Raw genomic sequence first — 19,750 nt, forward strand, 5'->3', positions numbered from 1 at the left:
GACAGACCGATTCATGGCTGGGTGGGGATGGGGAAGCAAAGGGCTTTGAAGACAAAGAGATACCCCTTGGGGATGGGAAATCTACCAAGGGTCTAGATGCCTACTCTGTTACAGGAATATCCCAAGTTCAATAGGAAGGAATGTGTGAATTTAAGCCAGGTCTAGTCCGATCCCTTGGTGCCCCTACCTGTTTTCTCCTGCAACTGTCACCACATGAGGTTTTTTGTTCAGAAGAAATTTCTTTAGTGTTTCAATGTCTTGAGCCTAGATTGAAATAAAATTGGAACTGAACAGTTCTGAAGACAGGAAGATTTCTAACAGTTCTCTCTCCCTAAGCAGCGCAAGACCTTATAAGACCAGAGAACAATAAGCTCCACGTTAGACATGATGTGCACATACACTAACTGGAACACAGAACAAGGAGACTAAGACCTTTGGTTTGAGTATTCATATATCCACTAATGTTTCCTAAAATTATTATACTTCTGGCTCATATTTGGTTGTGATGAACTAAACAAGCCTGGGTCTTCCTTTCTAATTAGTAATCTCTACACCCAACGTGGGGCTCAAATTCACGACCCCGAGATCAGGAGTCATATGCTCCTCTGACTGAGCTGCCCAGGTGTAAACGTCTTTGGGTTTTTCCTACCATACATCGCCACTCAGCCATCAGGACTACTCTGATCTCATTTCAACGTTTTTTTCTTGTTTAATTTTTAATTTATTATTATTATTTTTTAAGAGAGGGCAAGTGCACGAGCAAGGGAGATGAGAGAGAGAATAAATTTTAAAATCTTAAGCAGGTTCCACACTCAGTAGGGAGCCCAACCCCATGACCCTGGGATCATAACCTGAGCTGAAATCAAGTCAGACTCTCAATCAACTTAGCCACCCAGCACCCCAACGTTTCCTTTCTTTTTCAAAAATTGTTGTTTGTGAAAAATTACTCCAGAATATAGTTCTCTTGCAAAATTGAAAGACACTATTAGGTTAAGGAAATCAGAAGCATATACATGAGATGAATTCAAATTCCTCCTTTCTTGGAAAAAACACTGAAAGGCTAAAGCAGGAAAGAGGTTGGCTTAATGCCTCCCTGGCTTTTAGCTACCGGAACAGGATGACCCAGATGCTGGTAAGAACAGAGGCTACGACGGCAGCTTCCAGAAGCACACAAGACCCAGGAATTGGCCTCCAGCCTGAAGTAACTTCTGCACCAGAACTTGAGTGCCATCTACTGCTTATGAAGTTGAGACTTAACCCAGGGCTCCAGGGTTCAGCAACCAGGTAGAGATAATCACAGGCTTGCATCGATGTTGTGTAGACCATAAACACATATCCCCGCTGAACTGTAAAACACACTTATGACATACACTTGGTTGCCCTATCCTAGCCACTTGCCTTCTTTTCCCGTTCCTCCTCTCTCCATGCAGTTCGCCGTTTGGTAAAATGGGGCAGTCGAAGGAAGTCTGTCACTTCTCCTTCCCCGTTGACCAGGGCGCAGAACACAGGGTGATCTCTGCCAACCAGACCAGAAAAGAATAGTGCAACAATCAGAAACAAGAGGATGTTAAGAGTAGGAGATTAGGAAGAGAGGGAAGGAATAAGGGTGGGAAGGGGTGAGGCTGGGCAGGCATGAACAGGCAGTTACCTGGCAGAGGAGAAAGCAATGCCTAGGACGCGGATGCCCTTTCCTTGGTTCTCATCCATAAAGTCGTCATCTTCCTCTACCTGTTGATCTGGCCGGTAGGGTGCCACCCTCAACCAGTTGTAGAGTTTCCGGCTACAGGCCTGGGGAAGAGACACAACAGACACTATGGCCAAAAAGCTTGCCAAGCGTGCTAAGGAAACAGATGTGGGCACACATGTGCACAGGCTGTACTGATGTTCCTAGCCCTTGGCAGAGTATACAGAGAACAGTAATATGACCAAAGAGTGTTTGGGCTGCGGTGGGGAGCCAAGAATCTTCTCAAACGGGGAGGTCTAGGAGTGACCCATGGCTTCTTTGCTAGAAGACTACTTGTAAGGAGTTCCTTCACTCTCAGCTCTAGTTTGGGGAAATCACAGGACTAAAGACTGAGTCTTAACCTTTATGACATATTCTTTGGCTTCAACCAGCAGCTTGTTCTTGAGCTCTTTGGCCATCTGCACGTAGAGGAACTGCTGCAAGGCTCGCTCGATGGCCATGGTGCGCTGCCGGTTCCACTCCTGCACCTGGTGGCTGAACTCATCTCGGTAGTAAAATTGTTTGATCTCTTCGAAATATGTCTGGTCATTGCCGTAGCTGAGGAGAGACAATACTGCAGTGTTGGGGAAGGAGGAAAGATGATACTCGAATGTCCACAAAAACTGTGAACCAGGGACAATGGCTTGCCCCCCTCTGAAACTGTGGTTCGTGTCCTGAGGGACCCTTCCCTCCAGCTGACTCTTCATCAAGCCCTCCCTAAAAGAGCTCCCACCCCAGAGCTTTACTTACCCTTCCACCCCCTTCATATCTATGCTGATGTCAATGGTGAGCAGCCCTTCATCTTCAGCCAAGCAGATCTTGAGGAACTGGTCATCTCTCAGTTCCTTAACTGGCTTGTTCTTTAAGTACTTGAAGGAGTAAGCATAGTGGGCCTCATCTACATCCTGTGCACATCAAGAGGAATCGTTAGCTTACCGACAGACTGGGCTGGACCCTGGGGGAAAAGTCCACCTCTCGGCTCTCCGGCAGACAGCTCGGCTGAGCACGAAAGCAAGAAAACTGAGTTCAGACAAACACAAAGCCAGGCCACATGCTGGCTCAAAGCCCTTCCTCCAGCTCACCTTTCTACCCTTCTTGGTGGGGGTTATGTTTAGCTTGGCTCTCTCCTGGAAGGTCTGCCTCAGCACCTGTCGGACGAGGGGCTCTCGAGCAATCTGCAGTGCTACCATGTAGCGGGCACCTTCCAGCACAGCTTCAGGCGTAGGGAACTGGCTGTGGGGAAAACGTGCGGCTGCAGGACTGCGGTGTCTTTGCCCTCAAGCCCTGCCTCCCGCCGGCTGTGCACCACAAGTCTACCTGCAGACATAGTCCTTGGCCAGCTCCAAAGGCTCTGCAGGGAACTGCTCGGTCTCGTGCCGCTGGTAGCTGTCTCGCAGGTTTTCCCCAAATTGTTCAGGAGTAAGCCCAAACTTTTTGGCCAGGCCATCTAAAGCAAACAGGAGGATGAAAGGTAAGGCAACAGCTGGGCTGACAAATCTCTCTGGCCTCTGAATCCAGAGCAGCTATTCTGGGAACTAGACTTTAAAAGGGTAATGAATAAACAAGACCAGGAAGTTTACAAAGAATAGGAAAAAACACCCTGCTTTTAAACATCTGACAGGTTACGAGACAGAAAAACTAATTTTCTGTGACTCCTGGGCTCCGAACTAGGGTGGAAACTACAGTTTAATAGAACTTCCCAAAGCTAGGATGGACTCCGTCCCTCTGATCGTGTGAGCTTCCCCTTCTTTCAGGAAGTTAGGGAGAGGCTAGACCATTACTGTGGGGTGGGGGTGGGTGCTGAACGGGGCCAGTGTTCATAACTGCATTAGTGATTCGCTCAAAAAAGTCCTCTCCTGCCCACCATCGACTGAGGGCACTCCCATTGCCCAAGGCCAGAAAGCCCAGGACACAAAGCAGCTAGCTTTTACCTAGCCCCGCGCTCTGGCAGATGGTGTACATGTCTCGGCGGGAGGCCTGCTTGAGCTCTGGGCCCCTCTGCTCCTCATCTTCTGCCTCTTCGCCCTCACCTGGGAAGAGAACACGAATTAGTGCTCTAGTTTCCAGTCACTCCCAAGGATCTGCCATATGCAGGGAAGCCCCAAAGGGTACTCAGCCAAGGGTATCCTTGGGGATGGTGTGGCCACCAAGCCTCCTGGGTTTTCTGTTCCAGCACTCACCGTCCTCATCGCCCTCCTCCCTCACACGCTTCAGCTTCTTGCGGCTGGCCTTGGCAGCATTCTGCATCTTGGGGATATCACGACCATAATATAGTAAAAAATGGTTGTAGACATCTTTCAGCTCATCCATTGACTGCACATCCTTAAGCCTGGAAGAAAAGAGACACAAGACCTAACTGTCACTAACAGTACACCACAGTTCTGCTATTACAGGTCCAATTTCCACGAGGCAAGATCCCAACTAGGATGGGTGTTGTATTCTTCGATTATTAGAAATACACAACAACCCCAGACTGTGACTTCCTTGTGACCAAAGTATCTTTAAGAAGGGATATGTCAAAGAAATGGAGATGAAAAGGGAGATGAAGCATCCCGTCTCTAGCAAAGTTCAGATTCCTTGAGACAGTCTGTCCCTCCCCCACCAGCTTCATGACATTGGCCACTAAAGTCATCTGCTCCCTTTCCACACTCCACTGGTTCCAGGCTCACCCAGCTCCTTCCTGGTTATAAGTTGGTTTTTCATGTACCTTTACATACGTGAAGTTTTCAGACTGGCAAACGTGACTACCTTACCTTTTCACCTTTTACACCAGTATAGATAACTAAGATGAATTTGCTTGCCAGAGAGATCACTTTTGATGTGGTGACATGCTGGGTTTCTAAGGGACGGGCCCTATGCTGAGGATTTTGTGGGTTATGCTGCTCCCTGGGGGCCACTGGTCTGAGGACGCCCTGTAATGGAATATAGCTTGCACACTTTACCTCTCCATGTCAGTGGTATCCAGAGCCCGGATGCCATCAGCCAGGGGTTTGTCAGGGTCGGCAGAGATTTGCTCGTACTGGTAAGCCTGCATTTTCTCAAACAGCCGTGTTAGGTTCTCTTTGCGGATCCTCAGCTGGGTCCACTACGATAGGATAGGGCATGACTAAGGGCTGACATTCAGCCTTGGAGACACAAGGCTGCCCTGCTCGCTACCAGGAGACCCAGGGAAAGCTTGACAGGCCTGGGAGGTCTGGGCTGCCACCTGATATGTACAGGAGGCTTGGACTTTGGTAGTAGTAGTGCTCAATCTACATCTCAGCCTCTTAGGGGCATGGATCCATCGTACCTTTTCATCCCACTGCCATACCCTCCACAGGTCATTGATGTGCAACTCTGGCTCCACATACTCCTTACGGTAGAAGGCAATAAAAGGCACCTAGGGTGGTAAGGAGACTGCAGTCAACCAGAGTGGGGAGATCTGTAAGGAGCTCCTTTGCTAGGAGGGTAAAGAGCTCCAGGAAATTCAACAGTCAGAGGGTGGCCTCCCTCGCAGGCTCATCCAGGGCAGGTGCTCGCCCTGACGGGGGAAGATGCTGCGGCAGACATCACCAGAGTCTCCTCTGGTCTGCATATATTTTTTTAATTTTTTAATGTTTTATTTATTTTTGAGACAGAGAGAGACAGAGCACGAGCGGGGAGGGGCAGAGAGAGAGGGAGACACAGAATCGGAAGCAGGCTCTAGGCTTTGAGCTGTCAGCACAGAGCCCGATGTGGGGCTCAAGCCCACGAATGTGAGATCATGACCTGAGCTGAAGTCGGAGGCTTTACCAACTGAGCCACACAGGTGCCCCTGGTCTGCATATTCTTGAGCCAAGGGACCACATTTGAGGACAGGCAGGGAGCTACCTTTTCCCTAATCCCCTAGCTGAATTTCCAACCAATGGGCCACTGGAGCCTGAGGTGCTACCTCAAAGTGTTGATTTCGCATGAAACCCAGGGCTTCTTTGATCTTCTGAATTGTGCTGGGCCCTTTACGACTGAAGCTGCTGGTCGGCTGGCCTCGGTCTAGGTAATCACAGCTTTCCTATAGCCGGAAAGAAAAAGAAACACGTCAATGCTATTACTTGCTTTGTCTTGCCACACACGAAACTGCTCCATGTCAAAAGAGAACTCGATCAGAAGAAGTCTAGAAAAATCTCCCATACACCTGTACACACCCATCCTTGTTCTGTACTAGGTACATATAGACATTTGGGGAACAGGAGGAGCAGGTCTTCATCTTGATGAAATGTCTTCTGGTTCATGTCAGACATAAGGATCTTTTTTTGGGTACCTGAAGGGAAATGGTTGGTGTGGCAAAGGCATTCCTGTAGATCCAGTCTGCTTCTTCTTCTAGTTCATCATCTTCAGCCCCCTTGACTGGGATGGAACGGAGCTGCAAGGGATAAGACAATAGTGAGACCAACTTTGTTCCATATCCCGTGTAGGAAACACACATGCTGCTTCTGGACAGAAACGGGTGCTCCACAGACATATTTCCAGCACCCGGAAGAGCCCTGTCCTGGCACAAAGCAGACACACTTTGTGTATTTGCTAAAGAAGGGCCATTTCAAGAACCATAAGCAGCAGAAGTTTCTCTAAGAGATGGACTTCCTGCACCCCCTGGTCAGATGAGGTTCAAACTCAACTTCCTCCATATATTCAGTATCAGATTGTTGCCATAGATGGTTCCTCTGGTACAACCCTGGAAGCAAGGAGGCTCAGGGCAGGTGACGACACAGTGGCAGAAGGACAGAAGCTAATGCTTTCTTACCTGGAACCTTTCAGGCAGGTCAGTGGCTCGGATTTCATTGTCCTGATCTGTGAGGTGGCTGCTTTCTAGCTCGCTGGGCTCATACATCTCAAAGATGCTCCTGCGGCTTACACGTTTCTTGGTGGTCTTCTTGGGGCGCACACGGATCTCCCCCTCGGCCTCATCATCCTCATACTCATACTCTTCCTCCAGTTCTTCATCATACTCATTGTATTTCTCAAATTCGTCATAGTCAAAGTCCACACCAAAAATTTCCTGGGCTTCCTGCAGGGCCCTGTAGATGACAGAAAGACGTGGTTGGCCCAGGTTCTGGTGAGAAGAGAAATGCAGCCCCAACGCAAATTCTGTACTTGCCCCAGAGGAAACAAAGAAGGGTAAAAGAGAGGTAAATTTAAAAAGTAGATGGGGCGCCTGGGTGGCTCAGTCAGGCAGCCAACTTCAGCTCAGGTCATAATCTCACATTTTGTGGGTTCGAGTCCCACATCAGGCTCTGTGCTGACAGCTCAGAGCCTGAAGCCTGCTTCTGATTCTTTGTCTCCCTCTCTCTCTGACCCTCCCCTACTCATGCTCTGTGTGTGTGTGTGTGTGTCTCTCTCAAAAATAAATAAAATGTTAAAAAAAAAAAAAAGTAAGGGTGCCTGGGTGGCTCAGTTGATTAAGCTTCAGACTTTTTTTTTTTTTTTTTTTTTTTTTTTAACTTTTGAGAGACAGAGAGAGACAGCGTGAGCAGGGGAGGGTCAGAGAGAGAGGGAGACACAGAATCTGAAGCAGGCTCCAGGCTCTGAGCTAGCTGTCAGCACAGAGTCCAATGCGGGACTCGAACCCACGAACCGTGAGATCATGACCTGAGCTGAAGCCGGACGCTTAACTGACTGAGCCACCCAGGCGCCCCAAGCTTCAGACTCTTGATTTCAGCTCAGGTCATGGTATCATGGTGGAAGCATGGAACCTGCTTAAGATTCTCTCTGCCCCTCACTTGCCTGTGCCTGCATGTGCGGTGCACATATGCCCTCTCTCTAAAAAGAAAAAAGATGGGTCTGCTCTATTTAAATAAATAAATAGGAACACTCACTTTGGAAGTAAAGGCTTAGTTGGGGGATATTTCTGGGAGAACTATTATTTATGAAACATAAAAAGCCCATCGTTGGTATGTGCCAGTGTCAGGGGCCAACACAACAGGGCAGATAGACTTATCTTCTGCTAACGCAGTACAGTATCCCCTCAAAGCAAAAGCTTTCTTCCAACACAAGTATACTCAGAACGCCAATATTGAAATAAATAGACATGGAGTTTCAGGTGGAAGAGGGAGATGGAAGCCTGCACACACATGGCTCCACCCTAGTCCCACAGTGGCTCCATTAACATAGAGAGCTCTCGGGGCTTCTAGGAGCAGTCTGAAATTCCTTCCCAGTAAAGGTTAGCTGAGTTAGGAAGCAAAATGATTGTGATGGGATGTCCCATTTTTGGCAGAAGCCTCTGGTTTCCTCCTTCCTGACTGGGTCTACTCAGATGCCCATATGACCAGCCTGTACCAGCCCCCACTCACGCATCTGTGTATCCAGGAAGCTTTTTCCGCCACTTAGGTTTTTTCAGAGGCTGGCCATCATCGTCCACAATGAAGTCGTCGATGTCTGGGTAAGGAAGGAAGGGATTAGTGCTCAGAGGCAATGGATGAACCAGGACTGAATGGCTTTAGTTCCCACTGTGTGAGTGGCCAGTGAAGAGGAGAGTGGTGAGGCTCCTGAAAACGAACTGGTTTCTGTCATATGCTAGAGGCCTGCAGCTGAAGAGTGAATTCTCATCCTGCTCCTAGGGGCTAGGAAACCCCAACCCCACCCAAACACTCGCCTCCCTGCCCGGTGCCATGTACCTGACTCCTCATCATCTTCCTCCTCCTCCTCTGGGGGAGCCGTGGGGGCCTCCACAGCCTCTGGCCCTTCTTCTCCTTCCCCGTCCTGGAAGATTTCCTCTGCGATAGCCTCTTTTTCGTGTTCTTCTTTGCCATACTCCTCCTCATCGTCATCCTCATCATCTGACATTTTTTTGACACGTCGGTATTTTTGCTAGAGGGGGGAAAACCTGTGTCATCAGGGTCTGAGAGGACCTGTAGAAGGGAGGCTGCTCGCTAGTCTCATTTTCTTCCCCACCACGGTCGTGCTGACCAGGGGAGATGGCGAAAAGCACAGTAGGAGATGCTCTTTCAGCACCAAGGCCCACCCCTCAAACCCTGACAAGCCTTTCTCTAACAAGCACCCAGATCTGGGATGCAGCTCTAGTCTCCACAGCACAATGACACCGAGCAACTTCCTCTTCTCCTATGCTTCCCAAACTGTTTTGGAGGTGCCTCGTCCCCCAGAAGTCACTGAATTTCAAGAGTTTTCCTTCCTCCCCAAAGGCAGAGACAAAGAATATCACTTACTCCTCTTTTGACTTTGACACCCAAATTCTCCTCAATGAGGTCAAAATCATCATCTTCTAGGCGGTCGTCAAAAGATGCTGGAGAAAACAAAGTGTTACCCATGGTGTTGGAGAGGCCCCCTTTCCACTGTAACATCCACCCCAGCCTCACCTGACTGAGGAGAGACTACTCACTGCGTTTTCTCTTCTTGTGGCCAACATCATCTTCTGAATCACCAGAGTCACTACCCTCATCCTCCTCCCCTTCATCTTCGTCGTCATCATCATTGATAAAGCCTTTCAGATTGCCTTGTTCATCCTGATCATCTAGGTTCTCCTCCTCCTCCTCATCTGGAAAATATGCATGTTTGAGGCATGGAGTTTGGGAAACGGGTTGGGGTGGGGCAGGACCACCTGCTTAACTGTGACTCTCCATCTGCTCTAAACCTAATGATGTGACTGCCAGGTTAACTCTTAGGCCTCATTAACGATGTAACAAACATGGCCACTGAGTTCAAGCAGGAGCCTCGAAAAGGACTATCTCCCTTCTATGCACCCCCATCTGTTTTAGGCAAGATAATCTTCCTAATTACTTTGGCTTCTCAAAATCATCACTAGGAGCTTTACAGCTAGGAATAATCTTTGTTTTCCTCTTACTTTAGAAGTTCAGTGGCTATATAATTTCTTTCATCCATAATTCTTTTGATAACACTTAAATTTACCTTTCTGTCTTTAAAGCCATTTCATGGCTCTACTGTGTTGAGGATCCTAATGGTTGGGTTTGGCCAGAGAAATAGGAAACTGGGCTCATAAATACCAACACTGCGGGGTCTCTAAAAGAGGAAAACGTGATGCATATATTTATTTGTTGGTTTATGGTCTGTCCCCTCCCGCTAACATAGACTCCATGATTGCAGGGTCTTTCTTTCATATTTCTAGCTCTAGGCACAGGACCTGGCACATAGCAGACAGATGCTCAGTTAGGTATTTTCTATAAATGACTGAAAATTCTCAAGCTGGTACCTCATGTGTGATAACTTCTGTGCTCAGCCTGAGCCTCTCATCAGCAAGAATCCAACTATCCAAAGCTTAGCAATAGTGGGGAGAAGCTTGAGGCTGGGGCCTCCTCACCATCATCCTCCTCTTCCACAAATTTCTTGGTGACTCGGGGCACCACTTCGCCTTCATCATTGTACTCTTCCTCTGACTCCTCGGCCTCGCTTTCCACAAAATCAGACATTGCTGCAGCTTCTCACGGCCTGCTTAAGATGCCTTAGAGAAGAAAGGAAAGAAAATGGGGATAGAAAAAATGAGACACGTGACTTTACAGAGCACCTTAAACCCTTCTACAAACAGTCTTTTAGCCACATGCTACTGTTCTGCCCCATGAATCATTTCCACGTAGGGAGGAGACAGTAAGAATCAGATGGCTCTATCTCTTATATTTGCGACTCTTCCCATGGTCACTCCTCTTGCACGTGCCTTGAAAAATATGATGGATTACACAGAACTTCTCTATATGCAGCAGGAGTTCGAACTGCACAGGTGCACTTACAGGTTGTTGTTGTTGTTGTTTTTAATGTTTTTATTTATTTTTGAGAAAGACACAGCACAAGTAGGGGAGGGGCAGAGAGAGGGAGACAAGGAATCCGAAGCAGGCTCCAGGCTCTGAGCTGTCAGCAGAGCCCAAAGTGGGGTTAAAAACCCACAAACTGTGACATAATGACCTGAGCCGAAGTCAGCACTTAACCAACTGAGCCACCCAGATGACCCAGGTTTTTCCTAATACAGTAGAGTACTATAAATGGATTTGTTCTTCCTAATGTTATTTTAACATTTTCTTTTTTCTGGTTTACTTTAAGAATATATAGTGCATATGCAAAACATGTGTTAATTGAGGCTTCTGTAAAGTTTTAGGGGAGTCAAAAGTTACACATAGACTTTCAACTGTGCAAGAGGCCAGCACCTTTACTCCCTACATTGTTCAAGGGTCAACTGTATACCAAAGAATTTTATTTCACTTCTCATTTGGGGGCAGGAATGGGTGAATGAGGAAAGAAATTAGTGTATGGATGATTATATAGGTAGGCATATGGTAGCACTGATGTTACATGGCTGCTCATAAGAAATTTAAGAAAATGAGTGACAACTTCATGACAGGCACTTTCATATACACTGTATCTGGCTACTGGCAAAGCCAAAAGGAAGATCCCTTTTAATGGATTAAACAACATTTCATGAAATTGAGCCCCCTTGTGTGAGTAGTGGTTGGGAGCATTTGGGTGGAGAAGGGATCTTTTTAGAAACATTAGAACCAGGAACATCTGGATGGCTCAGTAGGTTAAGCGACCGACTTCGGCTCAGGTCATCATCTTGCAGTCTGTGAGTTCAAGCCCCACGTCAGGCTCTGTGCGGACAGCTCAGAGCCTGCAGCCTGCTTTGGATTCTGTGTCTCCCTCTCTCTCTGCGCCTCCCCTGTACATGTTCTGTCTCTTTCTTTCTCTCTCAAAATTAAACATTAAAAAAAAAAAAGAAATATTAGAACCATATCCATTATTTTTACTGTTTATCTCCCTAGCAAAACAACACCACCACTTTGAAAGTGACTTCCGTAGCCTACAAAATAAAGGCAACATACTTAAATGCAAAGATTGCTGGGCTTAAGAGAAGAGATCAAATCCTGGTTCCACCATCTACCAGACATGTAACGTAAGCAAATTATTCAATGTGTCTGAATATCAGCTTCTTCATCTGGAATAAAGGAATAGCACTACCTACCTACCTTACACAGTAATTGAGAATATTACATGACACAGGGGAAAGAACCTAATTTATGGCTTTAATACATGTTAAACTGAGTTTGAATTTGAAACTTGGGCCAAATTTTTCTCAGCATTCTATAATTCTGTACCCACCAATCCCAAATTTGTCTTTTACTTCCCCATTTTCAGACTTATCCAAAGCCTGGAAATGGCAGTGGAGAATCCCAGAACCCTAATATGGAGTTTCTTGGGCCCTGTTTGACTTTAAAGGTTTTATTTAATTTCAAGAAAGAGAGAGAGCATACATGTGCAAGCAGAGGGGGGCAGAAAGAGAGAGAGAGAAAGAAAGAAGCCTCCACAGTGTCAGAGCAAAGCCTGATGCAGGGCTCAAACTCATGAACCATTAGATCACAACCTGAGCTGAAATCAAGAGTTGGATGCTTAACCGACTGAGCCACCGAAGCGCTCCAGACCTTGCAGTACTTTAAAAAACAGCACCCATCACACAATCATAACATCAAGGTCCTATTCTGGAATCTTGAACCTGCCTAGTGATAAAATTCAACATTAGGGGCGCCTGGATGGCTCAGTCGGTTAAGCGGCCGGCTTTAGCTCAGGTCATGATCTCACGGTTCATGGGTTCAGGCCCTGCGCCTGGCTCTGTGCTGACAGCTAGCTCAGAGCCTGGAGCCTGCTTCAGATTCTGTGTCTCCCTTTCTCTCTGACCCTCCCCTGCTTGCACTGTCTGTCTCTCAAAAATATAAGACATAAAAAAAAAAAAACAACAAACCTCAAATCATTCCCTGCCTTGTCCTGAATGATGGTCCATTATATTTGCCCATTTTCTCCACTTACAGCATAAGCTTCTGGAAGTTAGAAATCATATCTAACTGAGAGGCTAATAAAAACCACAAAAACATAAATGGCAACATGAGAGGCATTACAAGGCACTCTGTGATTCTGTACTAAGTAGGCTATATCCTTGTAGGTGCTCTGTACAAAACAGGAACTGCTAAATATTTGTCAAATACATTACTTACTTTTTCATATTGGTGCCACCTTCCCAGTGAAAGATGGCAGTGGGATGGAAGAAAAGAGGAGGTTGGCTAACAGCTACTTGAAATGGTCTGAGCTCTAGAAGGAGCCTTAAATTCTGTGGATCTAATTCTTCTGAAAATCACCCTTACTGATATCAACTGATACCACAACCAATTAACTTCAGGTTGACAAAATTCAGAGAAACAAAACTGAAGGTACTGAGTTCTGGTGGAAAGGGAGGGGCAATGATATGGTCTTATGTTCAATTTCAGGCCGAGGTTTCAGATGCCATTCTTTTCAAGTTTTACTGAATGTCTACCATGTATACACATTCTGCTAAAACACGGGGGTTTGAAGGGAAACAATTGCTTGTTATCAAGGAGTTGACTTCTAGTAAAAAGAGAGAGATCTGAAAACAAATAAGAACCATAAAATAATTTTATATATCATATGCAGTGAGTAGGCATGGGAAGAGATCCAACCCACAACACTCACACAAAACCCTATCGAAACTAATATAGGCCTTTGCTTTAAGCAATTAAAAAAAAAGTGTCCAGAGGAATAATAATCATACACCTACCAAGTTCCAGACATTTAAGAAATACCAATTAACCCCTACACTGATCTATGAGTTACAGTACACTTCTCTCTCCATTCAACAAAGGAAAAAACAGACACAGAGATGAAGTCATTTGTTCAAGCTGACACAAATATCAACTGACTCCAAAGTCACAGCTATTTCCACTATGTCAGTAGATCTCTATGTGTGTGGTCCAGGGATCACCTCCTCCCTTTTCTCATGAGTGTACAGTGGAGTTTTCCAGGAGAAATATGATGTGTAGTATCACATCACTGAATGCAGAAGCAGGTATGAAAATCCAGCTGTATTCTTTTATGGCAGACATTAAAAAGAATTGGGGGAGGGAGAAAAAAGTAAAACAATGTCATTCTTTTCACTTATTTTGAAGATTATAATTTCCATAAAAGTACTGTTTATGTTAAAGTGTAGTGGGCTTATTTTTTCCTCCAGCTCTATTATGATATAACAGACATATAACACTGTGTAAGTTTAAGGTGTTTACTGTGTTAACTTAATATACCCACATACTGCAAAATAATTACTTTTGTGTTGCACTTATTATTATTTTACAATGAATAATGTACCCAGTTTTAATTTCTAATCTGGTAAATATCAAAATGTAAAAAATCTCATGAACATCCACAGATACAACTCACATACATAAAATGTCTTTGGAATCTTAAATTATCTTTAAGACAATAAAGGGGTCCTAGGGCGCCTGGGTGGCTCAGTTGGTTAAGATGGACTTCAGCTCAGGTCATGATTTTGCATTGGGCTCTATGTTGGAACCTGCTTCAGATGCTGTGTCACCCTCTCTCTGCCCCTCTCCCTCTCAGTCTTTCTCTCTTTATCAAAAATATATAATTATATATATATATTTTTTTTGAAAGAGAGCATGTGGGCCAGAGGAAGGGGCAGAGAGAGAGAGGGGGAGACAGAGGATTGGAACTGGGCCTGGGCTAACAACAGATGTGGGGCTTGAACTCATGAACTGCGAGACCATGACCTGAGCTGAAGTCAGATGCTTAACCAACTGAGGCTCCCAGGCACCCCATCTCTCTCTCAAAAATAAACACACACACAAAAAGTACAAAGGTGTCCTAAGATCAAAAGGTTTGAGAGCTACTATACTATATGATTGTGACACACCCCATGGGGGGGTCATATGGAAATTCTTACTGTTAGGCTGATGCTCTTTTTTCCTCAAGAACTGTGTCCTTAAGGTAATGTATTTGAGGGCTGCCAAAAGTGAGTACAAAAAACTGCTAATTAAAGCTGGTGCTCTAATTTTAATCTTGACATCACTCCCCCCCCAACCCTGAACTAAACCATTAAAAATAGATTTGGGTGCAGCAGCCCCCACACACAGCTTGCTTTAATTAGGCTATCAGACCCACAAATTCAGTCTTACAAAGCCTTAACATCTTCACATTTAAGTGCCAGCTCCTGTAGACCAGATACGCTCCAGCCTACTTGGCGGAGAGAGAAACAGACAGCCTACCTGATGAAAACAACAGCTCTCCTCCGTCCCGGAGGGCAGCTGGTGCTCTGTGCTACACACAGCTTTCCTCCCATTCCCTAGGTTAACAATAGAGTACGTGCTGTGCTATAGCTGGGGATGCTTCCAATCTAGCTCATTGCCAAGACTTCCAGTTAAAAGATGTGCGCCAGACGCAATCCTGACTTGCTGCAGCTTGTGGGAGAGACATGGGCAGAGATGCTGCAGCGGCACTGCAGCCTGAGGCTGGCAAGCAGCAGCTACTTCAGAACAAATACATATATATTTTTTTAAAGTTTATATATTTGAGAGAGGGAGCATGCATGTAGATGTGAATGGGGGAGGGGCAGAAAAAGACAGAGAGGGAGAGAGAAAGAACCCTGAGCAGACTCCACACGGTCAGGGCAGAGCCTGATGCAGGGATTGATCCCACGAACCATAAGATCATGACCTTAACCAAAACTAAGAGGTGGTCACTTAACCAACTGAGGCACCTAGCTGCCCCCAAATACTATTTATTAGCATATGATTAATGTTAATATATGATATCTGAGGTGGGCCCAGTGTAGTTTGGATTTTTTATTTAGGACTTATGCTCTTGAGTTTTCCCCATATTTAGACTATAAGTTAAATCTGATACTGAAGTAGGTCTAGAAGGGCCAGGGATAGTGAAAGGAAGTTTTTCCAGGCAGAAGCACAGCTGCAGTATAAGAGGTGGCTCAAAGAGGGAGGCTGGTGGTTACCATGACATTCTCTGGACAAGGAATGGAGCTAGGATCAGACTGCCACAGGGAGGCTCTTGGCAGACCCTCCTTTTGAACAAGATGATGTAGCAGGCAATTAAAACGAGACCAGACCAGAGTGGAAAAAAGATGACTGTTAATTCCCTCCACTGGCTGCTTCAATTAACATTCACCCCCGCTTTTTTTTAGGGGTAAGCTCTGCGCTAGGACTCATATAAAAATGAATAAAATACACTTTTACCTTGGTAGAAGTCACAATCTCTCTCAAAAAACTTATAAATAAAATTACAATAAAGCATAGTGAATGTTGTATTTCAGTTACATACAATGACTAAGAGATTAATATGAGGAAATAGGTCAGAGAATGCCTCAGAAAAGGTGATGCCTGGGTTAAGAGGAGTTAAGAAGACAATATGGGGGCACCTGGGTGGCTCAGTCAGTTAAAGCTCCAACTTCGGCTTAGGTCATGATCTCACATTCATGGGTTCGAGCCTGACAGCTCAGAGCCTGGAGCCTGTTTCTGATTCTGTGTCTCCCTCTCTCTCTGGCCCTCACCACTCACGCTCTGTCTCTAAAAAATAAACAAAACATTAAAATAAATAAATAAATAAATAAATAAATAAATAAAAGAAGACAATATGGAAAAAGCAACATGAGTAAAGGCTTAGGTTTGAAAGGGCCTACTCGTCTGGGGAATAGCCCCACAAGTCTGGTGTGCACTTTAAAATAGAAAACGTTCTGTATCTTATGAGCAAAAGCCTAGGATTACCAAATTTGGAATTCAAAAACCTAAAAGTTTAATAAATGAAGTGTTCGGAGTCCACTTATGACAAATTCTTTTAAATTCAGAACTCTTTAAGAAAAACCCTAATCATACCAAATCAAGATGTGAAAATAAAGGAAAGGTTACGGGTGCCTGGCTGGCTCATTCAGCAGAGCATGCAACTCTTGATCTTGGGATTGTGATTTCAAGCCCCATGTTGGGTGCAGAAATTACTTTAAAAATACAGAAAAAGTTAGCTCTACCTATAAGCATTTTAAGGTGTGCACCGCATTTACAGGAAATAACAACCTTATGATCTTTTTGATGACTTAGTATAAAAAGCATTACTCTTGGGGTGCCTGGGTGGCTCAGTTGAGTAAGCTGGATCTCAGCTTAAGTCACGATATCATGTCATGGCTCATGGGTTCCAGCCCTGTGTCGGGCTCTGCAGTGATGGTGCAGAGCTTGCTTGGGATATTATCTCCCCACCCCCCACCCCAAATAAACTTAAAAGCATCATTGTTAATGATGACTAACATAAGTAATTTAAAATATCAGTCCTCTCTTTTCTTTCCACATTTCCTTGGGGAATAAGGAAAGTGCAAAAGAGGAGCAGAAACAACTGAAATATATAAACAGAATCTGAATCCCTGCAACACAAGGAGTAAGTTACTGAGCCCTGTGCCACACACACTGGGGAACATAGAGTTCCTGTCCTAGGACAAGGGCTATCAAACCAGAGGGCCAGATCTGCCACTGTAGTACAAAATCAGATACTGATGATATATAAATGACCTGGAGTGGCCTAATTTGGTCAAGAAGCTTTAGTTTGGTGACCCCTGATCTACAAGTAGAGAAGTAATTGAAAGAATTGGTGACCACGGTACCATGGGAACCTGTAAGAGTGGACTCCAATCTGGGTTTTGAGAAAGTGACTTTCTTTTTTCAATTTATTCATTTTTTAGAGACAGAGTGTGTGGGGGAGGGCCAGAGAAAGAGAGGGAAATACAGAATCTGAAGCCGACTCTAGGCTCTGAGCTGTCAGTACAGAGCCTGACGTAGGGCTCAAACTCAGGAACCATGAGCTAATGACCTGAGCCAAAGTTGGACTTAACCTACTGAACCAACCAGGTGCCCCTTGAGGAAATAACTTTGAATAAAGACCTTAAGAGTGTGGAGGAATTAGCGAAGGGAGGAGATAGCTTCTTTGGTGCAAGTGGTGGTGTTAGGGAAGAGTACTTCCAGCACAAGGCCCAGAATGTGCTGTGGCAGGGACAGTAAGGGCCAGTTTGAGTGGAGAGAGGGAGGATTCATAATGAATTGGAGTGTAGTCATAAGGAACTTGAAAGGACAAGTTAAAGATTTTGGACTCTAAAAGTGCTGGGAAGCCCCTGTAGAGTTTTAACAGAAATGATTTAATTTACTAACTAAATGAAGGTTCATTTAATGGGTGCCTACTACACGTCAGGCATGTACAAAAAAAGTCCTTGCCCCTAGGATATCTATATTCTGGTATAAGAGGCAAACCACAAAATAAATAAATAAATAAATAAATAAACAAACCTCATTACAATTATTAGTAAGGAAATAAATACTCTCACCTCTGAGAAGGTGCGTTTAGGCTGAGATGTCAAGAATGGGTAGGATGTGGTATTAAGAGCCAGGAAAAGAGGTTCCTGGTAGAAAAGGTGGGCAAGAACTTGGCATGTCTTAAGGCCAGTGTGACCAGAGAATGATGAAGGCAGCAGGAGAGGAGGAAGTTGAGGGGTCTGATGCTCAAGTGGGGCTATGAAGGCCATGGAAAACCACTGGAGTGCTTTAAAAAGGGAAATGACATGATCAGACTTGACCTGCTAAGTAGAAAATGGACTGGGGGTGGGGGCGGATCTGAGTGGAACGAGGGAAAACTGAGGGTACTATTGTTGTAGCCCATGCAAAAGATGATAGTCGCTTGGAATAGGGTGGTAAAAGTGGAGATAGAGAACAAAGACAGATTGGAAATATACTTTGGAAATAGAAGTGACAGGTCTTGCCAAAAGACTTGGGGAGGAAGGTACTACAGGAAAAGAACCCAAGATGATTCTCAGAGGTCTGGCTTTGGTAACCCTGTGGATGAGAGTAACAGAGAGATAGAGAAGACCAGGTTTGGAATGATGGGAAAACTTGTGGGTTTTTTTTGGTTGTTGTTGTTATGTTAGATTAGGGATATCTAAGAGACATCCAAATAGAGCTATTAAACAGGCATTCTGCGTATGATTTTTTTAAACATTTATTTTTTGGGGCGCCTGGGTAGCTCAGTCGGTTAAGCCTCCGACTTCGGCTCAGGTCAGGGCTCAGGTCAGATCTCACGTTCGTGGGTTCGAGCCCCGCATCAGGCTCTGTGCTGACAGCTAGCTCAGAGCCTGGAGCCTGCTTCCGGTTCTGTGTCGCCTCCTCTCTCTGCCCCTCCCCCTCTCATGCTCTGTCTCTCTCTGTATAAAAAATAAATAAAAAGTTAAAAAAATTATTTAAACATTTATTTTTTGAGACACACTGAGAGACAGAGAATGAAAGGAGGGAGGGCAGAGAGAGAAAGAGACACGGAATCTGAAGCAGCCTCCAGGCTCTGAACAAACGTTCAGCACAGAGCCCGATGCGGGGCTTGAACCCACTAACTGTGAGATTATGACCCCAGCAGAAGTCAGATGCTTAACGACTTCGCCACCCAGGTGCCCCATGATTCCTGAACATAGAGAAAGCTTGGCTTGAGGTTTGAACTTGAGTTCCCTGCTTTCATATGGTAATTAAAGCCATGAGACTGGATCATCTAAAAGAAACATGCAGAGAAGCCAGGATTGAACTCTGAAGGAAATCCAACATTTAGACCATAGGCAGAAAGCAAAGGTGGCTAGCAAAAGGAGACTGAGGGAGGAGCAACCAGAAAAATGGAGACAATCCAGGAGTGAAGTGTCCAAAAAACCAAGCGAAGAGAGGTTTATTTAAGACAGGAGTATACTGTGTTGCATATTCCAGGAATTGAGGAAAATGAGAACAAAGTATCCATGAGATCTGGCAATACAGAAATCACTGGTAACCTTGACAGAAATTTCAACCAAGTGATCAGAAGAGAAGCCAAACAAGGATAGCCTGAAGAATGAATATAATTTGCGAAAGCTGACACAAGTAGAAATCTGGCTATGAAGAGATATCGACAAAGTACGATGGTCGTTGGAAGGGGTAAGTGGGATACCAGAGGATAATCTGGATGTGATGGAAGCAGGTTTCTATTGAGAGGTAGAGTTGGGTGACTGATTTTATCCAGAAGTAACAGAAAGGAAAAATCCAAGGATCTTACACAGGATTTTGACCATGGTGCCATTTATTGAGACCAAGAACATAGGAGCAAGGGGAAATTTACTTGCCTCCCAAGACCGTTTATTTCCACTATATTGGGTAGGTTTCTTTTCTTGTGAAGATCTATTGAGGAAGAACTGTGATAGGTGACAGAGCC

At 45.2% G+C, this 19,750-nt stretch overlaps 1 protein-coding gene across 4 annotated transcripts in view; it reads right to left on the reverse strand.

The window, feature by feature from the left end:
* The window catches only part of SUPT6H (SPT6 homolog, histone chaperone and transcription elongation factor), a 34,161-nt gene that overhangs the window by 13,102 nt on the left and 1,309 nt on the right, over nt 1–19,750 (reverse strand). For all 4 annotated transcript variants that reach the window (XM_029929333.1, XM_029929332.1, XM_029929334.1 and 1 more), the window contains exons 2-20: nt 10,008–10,148; nt 9,072–9,227; nt 8,899–8,975; nt 8,350–8,542; nt 8,026–8,110; nt 6,480–6,753; nt 6,000–6,101; nt 5,634–5,750; nt 5,013–5,102; nt 4,666–4,808; nt 3,904–4,052; nt 3,655–3,753; nt 3,041–3,170; nt 2,806–2,956; nt 2,474–2,628; nt 2,086–2,281; nt 1,649–1,788; nt 1,399–1,516; nt 188–264 (exon numbers count right to left, since the gene is read on the reverse strand). In XM_029929333.1, the coding sequence (XP_029785193.1) occupies nt 188–264; nt 1,399–1,516; nt 1,649–1,788; nt 2,086–2,281; nt 2,474–2,628; nt 2,806–2,956; nt 3,041–3,170; nt 3,655–3,753; nt 3,904–4,052; nt 4,666–4,808; nt 5,013–5,102; nt 5,634–5,750; nt 6,000–6,101; nt 6,480–6,753; nt 8,026–8,110; nt 8,350–8,542; nt 8,899–8,975; nt 9,072–9,227; nt 10,008–10,116 (2,561 nt within the window). In that variant the 5' untranslated portion in view covers nt 10,117–10,148. The remainder of the gene's footprint in view (nt 1–187; nt 265–1,398; nt 1,517–1,648; nt 1,789–2,085; nt 2,282–2,473; nt 2,629–2,805; nt 2,957–3,040; nt 3,171–3,654; nt 3,754–3,903; nt 4,053–4,665; nt 4,809–5,012; nt 5,103–5,633; nt 5,751–5,999; nt 6,102–6,479; nt 6,754–8,025; nt 8,111–8,349; nt 8,543–8,898; nt 8,976–9,071; nt 9,228–10,007; nt 10,149–19,750) is intronic.

This window comes from Suricata suricatta, chromosome 17 (genome assembly GCF_006229205.1).
Source record: "Suricata suricatta isolate VVHF042 chromosome 17, meerkat_22Aug2017_6uvM2_HiC, whole genome shotgun sequence".
Taxonomy (NCBI): Eukaryota; Metazoa; Chordata; class Mammalia; order Carnivora; family Herpestidae; genus Suricata; species Suricata suricatta.